This window comes from Trachurus japonicus, chromosome 22 (assembly GCF_045865225.1).
Source record: "Trachurus japonicus isolate A0001 chromosome 22, Traja_1.0".
Lineage (NCBI taxonomy): Eukaryota > Metazoa > Chordata > Actinopteri > Carangiformes > Carangidae > Trachurus > Trachurus japonicus.
Genome location: NC_140928.1, coordinates 7,919,805 through 7,934,932, shown reverse-complemented (window position 1 = coordinate 7,934,932; position 15,128 = coordinate 7,919,805). Strand labels below are relative to the sequence as shown.

General features: G+C 43.2%; 2 protein-coding genes across 2 annotated transcripts; one reads left to right on the top strand and one right to left on the bottom strand.

The window, feature by feature from the left end:
* The first annotated feature begins 820 nt into the window (after nucleotides 1-820).
* On the top strand, nucleotides 821-7,633 carry LOC146963405 (tumor necrosis factor ligand superfamily member 10-like). Its single transcript, XM_085766855.1, has 6 exons — nucleotides 821-1,066; nucleotides 2,542-2,685; nucleotides 3,182-3,215; nucleotides 3,335-3,442; nucleotides 4,562-4,803; nucleotides 6,196-7,633. The coding sequence occupies exons 1-6, from the start codon at nucleotides 953-955 to the stop codon at nucleotides 6,403-6,405; spliced, it is 852 nt and encodes a 283-aa protein (XP_085622981.1). The 5' UTR covers nucleotides 821-952; the 3' UTR covers nucleotides 6,406-7,633.
* Nucleotides 7,634-8,319: 686 nt separating this feature from the next.
* msl2a (MSL complex subunit 2a) lies at nucleotides 8,320-14,387 on the bottom strand. Its single transcript, XM_085766854.1, has 3 exons — nucleotides 13,275-14,387; nucleotides 10,973-12,387; nucleotides 8,320-10,387 (listed from the first exon to the last, which is right to left on the bottom strand). The coding sequence occupies exons 1-3, from the start codon at nucleotides 13,414-13,416 to the stop codon at nucleotides 10,082-10,084; spliced, it is 1,863 nt and encodes a 620-aa protein (XP_085622980.1). The 5' UTR covers nucleotides 13,417-14,387; the 3' UTR covers nucleotides 8,320-10,081.
* Between the last annotated feature and the right edge of the window lie 741 nt (nucleotides 14,388-15,128).

Below are 15,128 nucleotides of genomic sequence, written 5' to 3'. Positions count from 1 at the left end.
AGTTTTTTAACACTGATTGTTTCCAGAGCCTCCTCGAACGCCTCGTTCAGCCAACACAGTTATCTTGCGCTCCTTCTTCAGCTGCTCCAAATGTGAAGACTGGGAGTCATAAAAGCGATTTGCAATGCATTGAACGGTTCCTCCTGGGCTGGAAGTAATAACTAAATTGAGCCCATAACAAATTATGACTGATGTTGGGAAATCGGGATTTAAATGGCACAAAGCTGCTTTGAACTGAGAACAGAGTAAACAGTTTCAAAGAGAGGAGGGCTGCTGCTTTTACTGTCTCAATGACTGCATGATTTAAGATAATAGTACACACTTTAAAAAAAAAGAAAAGAAAAGAAAACAGAGGACAGACAACAGCTACCTTCTTCATCCCTCTGTCTGCTGAGCTCACACACAAACAAATATTTGTAAATTATGTCTAACAGTGGGATGCATTTTGGCCTGGACGGGGAACAGCTGGAATTTGCAAATATTTACACCTGCGGATGAAGGTCATGTGAGATGATGAAAAGCTCCAGAACAGCGTGTAAATGGACCATGAAGTGGGAAATCTGCACTTGAATTCAATAAAATCCTGCATCACATTTTAAACTGTGTGCAAGTGAGAATAATGGAAAAGTGGGAATCATGAGCAATACATACAGTACAGTATACTTCAGTTTCCGTATTTCCTACGGCACTTTAAGGCATCCTGGAGTTGTATTTGCATTATGTAAAGCTCCCCGCTCATTTCTAATAACAGTGACATCTTGAGGCCGTGGTATTCCTCAATACTCTGTGCTCCACCTACAAACTGCTGCTCTGTTTTCCTCCCTCTCTCTCTCTCTCTCCCTCCAGAGCAGAAATGCAGCAGAGCTTGATCTGACTTGTCCTGCCTGCTTCGAAGTATTCCCTCTGCTCTACGGGACTTATTTGGGTGTTCTTTTTTCTCACGCTGTTTGACATGGCCATTTCTGTCTCTCTCCAGTGTCTGGGGCTCATCATGCTCACGGCGATCCTCCTCCAGACCATCGCGGTTGCTGTCAGTTTTATGTACTTCAACAAAGTCCTCAACACGGTAAGTTCTGCGTTTGTCCTGCCCTCAATCTGACAGATCGTGATTGCATCAAACTGACTGCCATCTAACTGGGGAAAGGGGAGACAGTCAGTCAGTAATGACGGCACATTGTCTGTACTTGATGATCTGGTATTAGTCTTTAAGAGATTCAGCACCAATGACACGATAGGCTGCAGAGGAATACTGGCATGGGACATTTAAAATAATGTGGTAGATTTTCTTACGGGGGGACGGCCCTTTGCAGCCATAAACTATGAAATAAAACTACAGAAATGAAATTTCCTATGTCCTGTAAATGAAGAATAAGTGAAGAGGTTGAATAATCCTTTGTGACTCCCAACCACCCGTGACAAAACCCTGTAAATACCCAAATACAATACATGAGAAACATGTGGCTGCAGTGGCTGCAGGAGTTTATTTAAGGTCTTGTCGCATCATATCAGATCAAATATGCCTTGATATTGCCTTATCACATGTCCTGAGTGGTTGCAGACCTACTCTCTGTTTCTACAGAGATGACAATGCAACAGGGAACAGTGGTGGAGAAGAGAGAAAGCTCAGACCTTTTACTACAGAGTAGAAATTATGTTTTACAAGTAAAAAGTCATGCATTCAAAAGTTTTCTGTCTTTGAGTTAAGCATTTTGATGTATGTTCAAAGCACCAAAAGTGAAAGCACCCACAAGTACATGTGGCCTATTATTTTATTACTTATTTCAGGACTTGAGTTAAAAAAAATACTCAGCTACTTTTCACCACTGAGCAGGAATCATTCTTAATGCTTCATTTTAGTTATTTGAGGTGTAAAAAGTCCTACAATGACTCATGCAGGAATTTCTGCTTCTGGCACTGGACAATGAGAGAGGAGAAAGTTGGGTGAGCAGATAACAAAAAAACAATGGGAGGAAATGAGACAAGTTGGGTCAGAGGGGTTGGGACACCCTACAGCAACATGTTTCAGACCTGAGCAGATATCATGGAAAAGTGGTACAAGCTGGTAACAACGCCTTTAATAAAGCTGAATGATCAAATCCAGAGAGAGCTCTGATTGGCTGAGGGTCACGTTATCACTGCATGTGCAAAGTTCTACAAAGTTAATTTTGATTACTTATATAGCTCCACAACTGGCAACCTACATTTACCCTACACGGTAACCCAGGGCCTTTATTATTATGAGGAGGGATATTTAGTGAGTGTTTTTAAATACATTCAGAGTAAAAAATATCCACTGAAAATTGAGGTTTTGTTTTATAATGAAGAGATAAAAAAGTTTTTTAAATTAATTTCATTTCATGCCTTTCATTGTCTATATGATTTACTTTCTCTGAAAAGGCCTGAATGATTGACTGTTGGCCAAAACATAACATTTTGCCCAATTTTGACTGTACGCTTTTACAGAAAAACTATCTTTAGAGAAAAAAACTGTCGCACCAGACTAATTGATCTGTTACTTTCTGTTTATTTTCTTCTCTACAGATGCAGGAGAGTTTCTCCAGGAGCAGCGTTTCTTGTCTGATAAACGCAGATCTACACGCGCGGTTCGACGACTTGTCATCTGAGGACAAGAAGAGCGACCCCTGCTGGCAAGTGACGCAACAGCTCCACTACCACATAGAGAAGGTTTTAATTTATTTTTGTTTAATCCAACTTCAAACTTTCCTAATTACACAATTCCATGTGCAAAAGATAATCTACCATGTGTTTCTTCTTCTTCGAACGGCACTGGCGGCCATGTTTTGTTAATCAGTACTCTACTCAGGGACGATCTCTCCACAGCTATGCAGCATTTTCAGAAATGAGACTTTACAAATTGTTCATACATGACTTATTATTCAGACACCACTGAGGGAAATTACACAACTATCCTTCTTTTCTAAGCAACACTGACTGAGTGGAAGAAAAATGCGATTATTAAAAGGTCATGAGATGACATGTTTATTGACCCAGAGTGAAAACTGGATGATTCATGGCCCCTGGTAGATTACTGAGTGTCGCTAATTTAGATTTGAAAGATACCTAAAAGTCATAACAATTACAGGGTGCATGATACGCTAACTTGCCAGCCCATTCACTCTCATTTTCCGTCTGTCTCTCTCTGGATGTTTGTTTTTTTCAGACGATGGCTGACAGATTCCAGAAAGAGATGAGAAGTAAGAACAATGCCTCCATTGACTGTCAATTACTGCAAATGGAGACGGCTAAGACTTTTTCCTGTAAAAACATCCAGTGTGCGAGTGTGTTTGTCTCTTATCTGCTGGGGTTTTCACAGATAAGCTGACGGGAGTGCTTCCTCTCCGGGGCCCTGGGGTCCCTCTACCTAAAGTTGCAGCTCATGTGACGGGTGTCGTCTCCTCCACGGAGTCTCCAACACCAGAAGGTGAATAATATCAATGTAATCTGAAATGCATCTATGGTAATTTATCTTTTGTAAGGGAAAGCTGGTCCTTGAAAGCATTTGAGCGACCGCAAGTCTTTTGAAATGATCGAGTGCTCAGACTCTTCAGGTGTGTTGTGTATAGATCAGGTGAAATGAGCCCTGTGTTGTTTCACCCACACTTTTCCAGCGCTGCAGGTGAGGAATGCGCTTCAAGGCTTCCTCAGAAATTCAACAAACGTCTTCTTACCTGCATGTCTGTCCGGACCTGCAGATGTGCAGCTGCTTTAAGCATAAACTGGAAAACCACGTAGATGATCTCTGTCAGACGAGTCCCGTGTCTCAATTACTCTTTGTTCTGCAACATGAATGAAAATAAAGCAAACAGAAATGGAGAATTTCAGCTTAGCATATTTTTTATATTAAGAAAAGTCTTTTGATGAATTGTCAGTAAACAGTGAGAAGGGGATAACATGCAACAGAGCAACAGCCAGAATTGAACCGGATAGTTTACATGATATGCACGACAGAGCAGCAGATCATCTGTTTTATTTGGAGGATCTGGAAATTCTTGGACACATAACATCTCCAACATGGAGGAAAAGATTCCTTCATTAAATAATAACTAAGCTCTGAATGAAAAGTTTTTTCATGTCTGATGTCACTGTTGACAACAGGTGCAACAAACACTGAAGTATGCTTCTAAATCGCGGAAGCAAATAGTTGAAATCAAACCACTGAACTGCATCATAAATCTCAGACGGCCTGTCATCGATTTCCTCTCCTCTTCACACACATACACACACACACAGACACACACACCCTTTTAAATTGACCTCATCTGTTACTTTTTAAACATATAAAGTTTCAAAAAAAAAAAGGCAGACTTTAATGCGACCACATCTCAAGTTGCTGGGCAGCAGCTGCTGCTCTGTGCACATCTGTAGGAGTTATTTGCAAACAGGCTCTTTAACATTTGTTTCTAATTTGAATAACAGTGATTGATTCAACTTAGTAACACTCCACCCTGTAATCTCAAATGACCTTGCATCATTGTGAACAGTCTCAACCCTTGTTTTGCATGTGTGCCTTATTTCTCATGTTTTTAATGTGCTGTCACAGGCCCCCGGAGCAGCAAGGGTTACCTGGGGGAGTGTGTCAGGTCATGGGAGGGCCAGAGGGGTCTGTCCTTCCTGCAGAACATGGAGCTGAAAGGAGGAGAGCTGCTGGTGCCCAGAGCGGGACTCTACTACATCTACGCACAGACCTACTTCAGACTGCCCTCCCTGGGGGACACCGAAGGGGAAACCGGGGAAACGCGGGAGGAGGAAGGAGCACAGCTTGTCCAGTATATCTACAAGAAGGTTAGACTTTGTGTTGTGCAGCCAATTAAATAACAGTATCACTAAAATTCAGAAATTATTTTGATAGATCATCCACAGTGAGGGTTTAGAAATTATCACTGTTAACACACAATGAATGCATGCACCAATTTTAATATAGACCACTCTCTTTGCAGTATCCATTCTTTTATCAGCTATACCCCTAACCCTTTTGAGGGAAGATCAAACATAAGGTCCCCAGACTCACAATGATGACATTTTATGGTATTTAGGCCTACACCTAATAAGCATTTTTCACAAATTAGACCAACTCATTGGCCTAACTCCACACAGACAGACAGACAGACAGACAGACAGACAGACAGACAGACAGAGATAGCCTAACTAACACTGTTCAAGACCACAGTATACCATTCCCACAAATATGTCAAGACAATTTACATGTAGGCTGTACAGTCATCTTGGGTAGGACCAATTTAAACCACTGCAGTGTTGACCCTCAGCATCACTGCTCCTGACACCACACACAACACCTGTTGCTCAGGTAATAGTAGTTATCTGTATGTTGTATGCTGTCCATCAACATTACATCACTCATAATAAAGCAGTATAATAAAGGCCTTGCCTTTTAAACTTACCTTGAGGTTTCAATCGTTTCCATGTTTTCCTTTTCCTTTGCTAACATTACTTTAGTGTGTAGCATTAGCTTCTGCTCCTAAATGGATATTCACGCACATATTCTCTTCCAACTGGACCCTACATGTTGTCTATACTAATTATACACTTATTTAGAGGAGGAAATCCATGAAAACTTGCTTTAATGCGAATGATAATGACGTTACGATAATATGCAAACCAATTATCTCACCACCTGTTGAACGTTTATCACAAACATTATTGTGCTGCTTCTCCACAGGGCTGTTAGCAACTAATGCTAACTTCCGGTAGGCTAACTACAGACGCTGTTGGTTTTTTTGTTGTTGTTTTTTTTGGTGAAAAAAGCAGAAATAACAGAAAGTAACAGATGAGCTAGGTGGTAAAATACATTACATAGAGAGGTTAGCTAAATGGTACAGAAATGTAATGTTTTAATAGCCTTTTTTTTTTAATTAGTAAAAAAAAAAAACAATTAAAATAAAATTGAAAAACAACAAAACAATGTTTGTTTGTTTTTAAATTAAATTTATGAATAAAGACTTTTGCCAAAAATATCCTACAATCATAGTAGGCCTACATCCTAGCAGGTAGATTTGTAGGACAGGAGGAGCTTTTCTTTGTCTTTGTGTCCTTGAATGCACCATCGCCTTAGAATCTAAATCAATGCTACATGACAATATAATGTCTGTGTAATATAATAACTATAATGTCTAAGACCTTTTTCTTTTCTTTCTTTTTTTGCGGTGTGCCCAACAGATGAGTTCCTACACGGTGCCCCTCCTACTGATGAAATCATCCAGGAGTGCCTGCTGGCCCCGGGGCCAGGAGCCCGGCCTCTTCTCTCTGCATCAGGCTGGAACTGCCTTCCTCCAGCCCGCTGACCGCCTCTTCATCACAGTCAGCAACGCCAGCGCCATGGAGATGGACGGGAGGGCGAGCTATTTTGGGGCCTTCCTCGTGGGCTAAAGGGAGAAAGGAGTGTGGATGGAGGTGGTGTCCACTGTCCAGGACCGGACTGGGATGACTTAACGTAGACTTCGACAGGAGTTAACCCAAGTATCAGGGGTTTGCTTGATAATCTGAGCAGCTATCTGGGAATACAGGATTTGGGAAGGACATGGGGGAAGCAAGGAGACTTCTTCCCGGGGGGGCTGTTTGGATATGATGGAGCTGAGCTGCAGTGGCAGACCGACTCCCAGGGGCCCCAATACGATGTGGGTGAAGAGCCATTTGATGTGCATTTACTTCAACAGTGGTCAATTGATTGATCACTGTTAAACCTCACACAGGATGTTATTTCTGGCACAAAGAAGTGAACTGCTTGATGGCGCGCAGATTATGTGGTGCATTCAAGAACGCAAGGCATTTGAAGCAGCACAATAGACGCAGATTAAATGTTGCGTCTATTGAAAGGACAGTGAAATGTTTTGCCTGCAGGTCAAACAGTCAACAGCTGTTGTTGTCATCACTATGGGAAATGACAGCAGCATTGGATCTTTTATTTAAAGAACGTGTTATGAATAATAAATGCTGCAAGATGAGATTTTAAATGTTGAACACAATGAATGAAGCATCTTTTTGTTTACTGTCTTTATGGAGGAATTTCCTCTGTGTGGTGCGGTGTGGTGCCTTGCAGCCTTAAAGAGAAGCACTGATCTAGTACGAGACAAGTCGATTTGAGTATTAAAACTGTTGACTGATACGTTAACAGGTCTGTAGCCAGTCGATGCTCATCTGTGATTTCTTTACTCATTTAAAATTTGTTGCTATACTGACTGAATTGAAGAGAAAGTTGCTTTCCTGGATCAATGCGGATAATAAAGCAAAGGAATAAACCACCTTCCACCCCCTCATTCCTCAAAATGTCAACTGTCATGAAAACCTGTAGAGCCAGTCAGTTAATGGATAATTAATCCTAATTACTTTTCCTGACGCAGCGCTATCAGCTTGACAGTGGTTGTTTTATTTGTGTGTTATACTGTGGCTTGTGACTAATACCTTTTCTATTCTTTCTTCTTTTTTTTTACTAGATTGAACTGATGTCAGAGCCTAGTTGGAGCTCAGTGCATGTTGTAGGACTAGTGGAGTTGAAGCAAAATGCTCAGTGGCCATTTCACTGCTGTTCTTGCTCTTAATGGTATTGAATGGAAAATAAGAGTGGTCCACAGCACAAAACATCAAGGTTAAAGGGATAGTTCAACATTTTGGCAAATTGGCCCATTGCCATAATCCCTATAGTCATAGCAGTAGGTTTGTTACCTTTAATTGTTGGTGTGAGCTATTTTTAGAACGGCGGAGCAGAGCTGTGAGTTGCTCAGAGCTACGCTACGGAGGCTCAGGGTTAGGGTTAGGGGATTTCTTGGTTTCCCTCATCAAACTCATCAAATACGCAATCCAACAACTCCAAAACGCTGTTTTGGACAAGTTGTGACCTGCACATTTACCACGCTATGGGATAATAATGGAACGTTACGCTGAAAAACTGTCCCTGAACGCAACGCGCATCAGCAGTTTTGCATGAATTTACCTCGAAAACAACTCTGTCTCGTAATGTTCCATTATTATCTCATAGTGTGGTGAATGTGCAGTCACAACTTGTCCACAACAGCGTTTTGGAGTTGTTGGATTGCGTATTTGATGAGGGAAACCAAGAAATCCCATGAGCCTCCGTAGCTCTGAGCAGCCTGCCAAAAATAGCTAGCACCAACAAATAAAGGTAACGAACCTACTGCTATGACTATAGGGATTATGTCAATGGGCCAATTTGCCAAAATGTTGAACTATCGCTTTAACACCAGCCTATTAACCTCAACCACAAGTTGTGGCATTGAGCCGCACTCAAGTTTCATAAACCCCCTCTACACAAAAATGATACAAAACTGAAAAAGTAAAAAACTATCATTTAATTCATGTTGTATTACATGTTTCCATATTATGGCAGTGAATGTTTCAGCAATAATAAGAATCACTCCTCAAAACAAGAGTTTTTACATAAAAAAAAAACAATACCAAAAACTAAATCAGGGTTCAAGTAATGCCCAAAAGAAATACATTTTGAAACATACACACACGCACGCAGGAAGATAGATCATATTTGCTGATCATACTGTGATCCACCTGCTACTTCCTGGTCTATGAGTGGAGAACCAAGGTGTTTTGTTTGGTCAGCCTGAGTCCTCACTCTCTCTCTCCTTCAGTCTCTTTTTGGTCACCATGACTGGACTGAAAAACATGTTGTAGTTACAGCTGAGACAGTAAACACAAACACAGACAATACACAGCCTCTTGGGTTATATGACGGGCTTCAAGGTGCTTTAACCAAAACACACACATACACACGCACTCACACATGCACACACACACACAAAGACAGTGGTACCAAATCTCAAATACTTGGTATCAAAAATAGTCTCTGAGTTGGTCTCTAATCACACAGGACACTACAACTGCTGGAAAAGATGGACACGCAGAGAATATTTTGTCTTGTTAATGACAACCTATGGCTTCAGTTTATCTAAACACACACACACACACACACACACACACACATCCCATAATCAAAACATGATGGTGTAATATTTCAGAAGACAGTTATAGTTTACAAATGGCAATACTGTAAACAACTGGCATGTGTGTGTGTACACAAGGGCTGGGAGGCTCCTCGTTGTTGCTCCTATTGCTATGGTAACCAAGAATGGTTTTAAGTTGTAATTTGGCCAATCAATCCGACTAAGTGCTTACAACCCACCATCCGCCTCCCCCACTGACACTACAGTAAATCTCAGCAGGCACATACACACATACACACACACACATACATACAGGGAAACCGTGGAGCCAGCCAAGTGCTTTGACATTATCTCGCTGCCTGCATCAGTCAAGTTCATTAAGACAAATTCATTGACAGCCAACAGTACTTGGATTGAGTGAGTTAACGAAATAGAAAAGGCAATACAGTCATGTGTGAGAGGTTCTCCTCAGATCAGTCACAAAAAGTCATTCCAAAAAAAAAATCATTAAGGTGTCACATACACATACACGGTTATGGATTAGTAAGGGTCGTCCTGACGCCAACGATGTAGACACGAAGCAATACTTAAACATGGAAAATGCTGTGACAAGTAACAGAGATGTGATGATGCTTGTTTTTCTTTTTTGTCATTATGCACAATAAAGAAAAAAAAAATAAAATCACATATACATGGCATACACACTTGGGATTTATAACTGTGCGCGCACACTAACAAAAACTCAAACTGTGGTTATGGGTTCCTATTGCCTCTTACAGTATGTCTGTGGTCTATGAACAAAAAAAGCACCTCTGGAGTACAGAACAGCTGTGGAACCGAGTATAAGAGTTTAACTACAAACAGGCAACAATACACACAGGCACAATACAGGAGGCTTTGGCACACCCATGCTAGTCTTACTACTCAGCATTTTCCAATAAACGAGAAGAAGAGCAGGTTACAGGACAGGACAGACCCATAGCTGCCTTAGATTGCCTCCCCTGTGGAGGGGGAAGGTACAGGTGGTCTGACAGACACAATGATCAGCCGTCACATTCAATCAGCACTGAGCTGTCTGTTTTTTTTGTTTTGTTATGTTTTTGTTTTTTGTTTTTTTTTGGAGTCCCAGCCTCTCATCCAATCAGCAGCTCCAGGCTGTCCTCGTAGTTGGGCTCCTGAGGGGAGCTCGGGGACAGGAAGGCGGTGGGCACGACGGGGGTTCCCGTCGCCGTGGCCACGTTGAGGAGGGTGTTGGCGCGGATACTGGTGGTCGCCGGGTTGCGGAGCGCCGCCGCTGCCGTGATGCTGGTGAGGTTGATGCCGAGCGTGAGCCGCGTCTGTTCCAAGGCCTTCTCCGGCACGGCGAAGGCCTCGAGTTTCTTCTCACCGTTGGCCATGTAGGAGTTCTGGCAACCTCGACAGATACAATCCAAGCACGCCTGAGGAAAACCACAGAGAAGAGATGAGGACATTCGTCTGTTTGCATCACACGACTGTCGGATAAAAACTCACAATGTATCAGCAGTAACTGCTACAAACAAAAGTGCAATATTCTCTCTATTCTTATTATTATCTTTGGACCAATGTTTTTATCTTTTTAAGATAACGACTATTTATTTATTTATCCTGACTATTTTAAATTTTTTTAATTATAAGGTCATTTTTATGCACTTCACAACAAGCTCTTATTCTCATCACTCTTATTTAGATATGGTGCTATGGATGGATTGTTGCCAAACTAAATCTCATTGTATTGTTTCACCAGCACAATGATAATAAAGGTATCTTGAATCTTGAAATAAATAAAAGCAAATAAGCCAAAAGACATATTTACCTAAAATCACAGCTTTATGTCTGGCCAGTAAACTGTCTTATAAGTCTGTTTATTTCAGTTCCCATTATTCAATATCTTGGTAATGAATACACTTCTAAGCATCCATATGACACTCCATGAAAACAATACCATGATGTGTAATGGCATTATACCTTAAATAATTACATACACACACTGATTATAGTCTCACCTTGCGGTTTGAGTAACAGGGGCAGCGCTGCCCCCTGCAGGTGAGAACAGAGGGATTCTGGGTGGCCCTGCCACATTTGCAGCCCTTCTTCTCCACTGGCTTCTTATACGGAGGCCTGACGGGCGCCGGGGGCACCAGGCAGCCCGCCATCAACCTCTGGTCTTTGCTCCGGTCCTTCGTTTTGGAGCCTCCACTGCTGCGGGCCTTGGCGTGCGGCTTCTTAGGACCCGGATCGACGTGCTTCCTGGCAGCTTTACTGTGGTTGGGCGCGGGGCGGCTGGGCTTAGGAGGCGCACCGTTGGGAAGGGACGAGTATGTGTGCGTTGGTACAGTCAAGGAGGGTGTGGGCGGTTGTGTGTGCAGTGTATGAGAGGGCTTTGGAGTGTGTGAATGCGAGGATGAGCCCTGCAGGATGGTGGTGATGGGGAGGGGTTTCACCTTCTCCCTGTCACTCTCTGAACGCGACCGTTTGCGGTTAAGGCGGACCGGCGGGGGCTTGGAGGTTGGAGGTGGATCGAAGGAGGATGTGTGTATGTGAGCACCGTGGCTCGCCACTGTGTTAGTCCTGTCCGTTTGGATCTGTGTGTAGTTGTGAGCTGCATCCAGCTGTATGTACATCTGAGTGTGTGCTCTGTCCGTGGCTATGTGTGTGTGAGCGTGCGTCCTGTCCGGCTGCGTGTGAGGAGAATCTCGACTCGGTTGAAGGGGATCCAAAGTCTGTAACACCTCCTCCACGCTGAGGAGCAACACCTCCCCCTCCTCCAGCTCTCGGCTGCTAGATTCCCCATCCCTGAGTGAGCACACAGTGCCTGGAGTTGGGGCTAAAGGTCCAGTGGTCAGACTCAGTTCCAGACCACCACAACCGGTATTAGAAACGGACAGGCCTGTATGTGGCTGCTCTTCTACCAGCTCACAAACTTCCAGCTCAGGAGACGAGGGGTCCAGGTCCTCCAGTACTTCTCCATTACATCCCTGCGGTCCGTTGGAGCAGGGTGGGTCAGAGGAGGAGCTCTGGGGCACAGCTGAGAGCTCTGCAGGAACAGGTGGCGCCTCTGTGGGGGTAAGTGACTCGGGGGCAGAGGGATTCACATCTTCCTGCACCACTAGGCTCGGCTCCTCCGTCTCCATGTCCTCTTCGTGTGACATTAGCACCTCCTCTAGCAGAGCCATCACCTCTGGAGAGCCTCCCGCATGACTGCTGACCAACTGCAGTAATGGTGAATGAGTTACATAGAGGCAAAGCTTCCTGTAGCACTGGACAAGCAAGGAGAGCTGTTTGTTCTCCTGGAAGCAGGAGTAGTCCTTACAGCGGCTGCACGACGGCTTCAGCTGCATCTTCTGGCCTTTGCAGCCCAAGCAGACGTAATGCTGACACTCTGGGTGTTTAGGGGAAATGGGATCCTGGAGCAGTTTACCTGAGAGAAAAACAAGAGGAAGCTGTTAATCCACTTGTTTATACACTTTGTGCTTTGTGCCACAAATGTGGCGCAATCAACTGGCTGGACCAGAATCATTTAAAGCCATTTCCTCCTGAGAAACCATTACACTTACCATAAGAAGGGATTAATCTGCCACTTGTTTTCTTAATTAACCATTTGCATGCCTATTGCAGTTTCCCAGAGGCTATTGTGATGGCTTTAAATGTGTTGTTTTCTCTTACCAAATGTGCAAATTCAGGTTTAAAGTGATAGGAAACAGGTGGAGAGCAAAAGCAGAATGGGAGTTGTTTGCAAAATAAATCTTAACAACTAATGTTTTTAAAATCACTGCCAAACAATTTCCTGACAACGATGCATTTATTATGTTCCGGTTTATATAATCCAACCTATACTTTGGGTTAAATGATGCATAAAAATAAAAAAAAGTAATCATTCATGCGTTAAAAACATTGTCATATATCACTTGCACACACTGCAATTATTGCCCGTCTCTGAAAACAAGCCGGGCCAGTGTTTATATTCCACTAGCTGAGCGGTGAGTAAATAAAGCATGAATAGGAGACACATGGCTCTGCAGCAGGCACAACAGCAGAGGAGTCATCTGTCTTGACAAGAGAGCAGATGACTGGGGCTCAGCCTCGGTTGCTAAGGAGACCACGGTGGTGGTGGTGGTGGTGAGCACGACAAATCGTGTAAACTGCTGCGAGCACACGCACGCCCACGGACACTTTAATCAATACAAGGCTATGAAACGCTCGGCCTGTGTACAGTAATACTAATTAGCTGTGGGAGGAGGGGGAGGGGAAAAAACAGAAGATAAACATGATGCAGAGATGTAGTGTTGTGTTTTTAAGGATGCTTACCACAGACAAGGCATGCGAGGGACTGTCGGAAAAAGGGCAGGAGCGTGTACATATCTGCGAAGGTGTGTGGCTGCCGCGGGTCACACTGCAGCACGGCCCGGCTGGCAGACACGTACAGAGCGGTTGCATTAACAGGGTTCATAGCGGTGTACTCCGCAGCCTCAGGGAAAAAAACACGGCCCGGGGAAAAAAAAAAAAAAAAAATCCAGCCACTCGCTACGACGGAGCTTCAAGATAGCCAAGTCTCAGGGTGGATGGAGGAAATATAAACTGGGCTAGCGATGTAACAATCAGTCGCTCCAATGTATCAATACAGGCATACAAACTATCAATATAAACAAAAACAGACAACGAACATGGTAAAGCGGTTATCAATAAACGCGCACAATCTTAGCTCGGCAGGTGGCTAGCTAAACTTAGCATCACCACCGGTAGTCGTTAGTATTCACCATGTAGGAGCTGTCCGATCACAAGTAAAGTATTTTTTTCTTAATTTAATAAACCGGCTCGGTCCTGTGTTATAATTACTCTCATTATCCCCCAACGTTGCCTAATAGCGAACGAAGAACCAAGAGATCAAACGACCCATGATCAAAAGGTTAGCATTCTGCAGCTAGCATTAGCTCTCGACATCGGCCAAACGTTTTCGAGTAAGAGATGGTTAATGTTAGCCATAGAGCTAGTTTGGTATCCCAAGATGTGCCCTCGTCGATATTTAAACTGAACGGCGAGCAGCTGCTAAGGTCGCAAGTTTGTTTGATTAGCACCTAGCCAACAGATCGCAGGCGCGCACTTGATGTAAACAAAGCTAACCAGCTAGCGATAGCATAGCTAGCCTAATTAGCTAGCGAAAAATCAACCGTAGCCTATCACTATCTCCCCCCACCCTCCCTCCCTCCTCGGGCCGCCTTATTCCTCACACACACACGGGAGGGAAATGCAAGCTGTAAATTGAAATCCTTCGGTTTTGATACGTTTTGCTATAATACTTGGCGAGTGCTGACCGAAACATAGCTAACTAGCCGTTTTGCAAATGCATCAAGCATTCGGTTTTCCACTTCTCCTCGCATCAACCCCTTTCGACAGGCACGATAATCACGCGAGATTTCGACTGGTAGTTACCCTGGTTACCGTAATATGAGGCCCCCTCGCAGCGTCTTCTTGTGCCCTCGCTCACTTTTTTTTTACATAGTACCAGTGTAATCTCTCCACCACATCCCCCAGAGAGTCCATCCCTACTCCGGTTACAGAGCCAGCGAATCCAGCCTCCTGCCCTGCCCACCACACCACCCCCTCCAAACTTCACAGACTGATAGAACATCTGCAGCATCTTACTACCAAATATGATTGGCAAAAGACACCCAGCCTTTGTTTATTTATTTAATACATTTTATACGTAGCCTATGTGTATGTGCATGCACATGTTGACCATGATATGTTGGGTTCACCACAGCCGAAAATTAAAGGGATGTCTCTCCTCAAAGAAAAGAAAACTAACTAACTTCTGGTAATTGCTTTTAGTACAATTTTATCTAAAAATAAAAAAATAAAAAGCCAAATATATTTGATTTCCAACAAGAAGATCAGTGTTTGACATGCTATTAAGCCAAAGGCATTTGTTTAAATCTTTCATTTAAAAATACCTAACCAATGGCATATTTGCAACACTAGTTTTGTTAAAAGATAAAAGCAACAAACACAAAATCTGAAAATCTACTTTTTCATAGATTTCTTACATGAACCCTCAGCTCTGGACCATCTGCTGTGTTTTTCAGTGCACAGCTCAGAAGGTTATCTAGCACACTGTGAAGTTCTCATGTTACATACATTATCTGCAATCACAGCAGTTATCTC

Excerpts from the sequence above, each read along its gene's own strand:
- LOC146963405 (XM_085766855.1), top strand. The coding sequence starts at position 953 with ATGGCCATTTCTGTCTCTCTCCAGTGTCTGGGGCTCATCATGCTCACG. Across the intron at positions 1,067-2,541 it reads TCAACAAAGTCCTCAACACG|ATGCAGGAGAGTTTCTCCAG; the intron begins GTAAGTTCTGCG and ends TCTTCTCTACAG. Across the intron at positions 2,686-3,181 it reads TCCACTACCACATAGAGAAG|ACGATGGCTGACAGATTCCA; the intron begins GTTTTAATTTAT and ends TGTTTTTTTCAG.
- msl2a (XM_085766854.1), bottom strand. The coding sequence starts at position 13,416 with ATGAACCCTGTTAATGCAACCGCTCTGTACGTGTCTGCCAGCCGGGCC. Across the intron at positions 12,388-13,274 it reads CCTCGCATGCCTTGTCTGTG|GTAAACTGCTCCAGGATCCC; the intron begins GTAAGCATCCTT and ends TTTTTCTCTCAG. Across the intron at positions 10,388-10,972 it reads CCTGTTACTCAAACCGCAAG|GCGTGCTTGGATTGTATCTG; the intron begins GTGAGACTATAA and ends GGTTTTCCTCAG.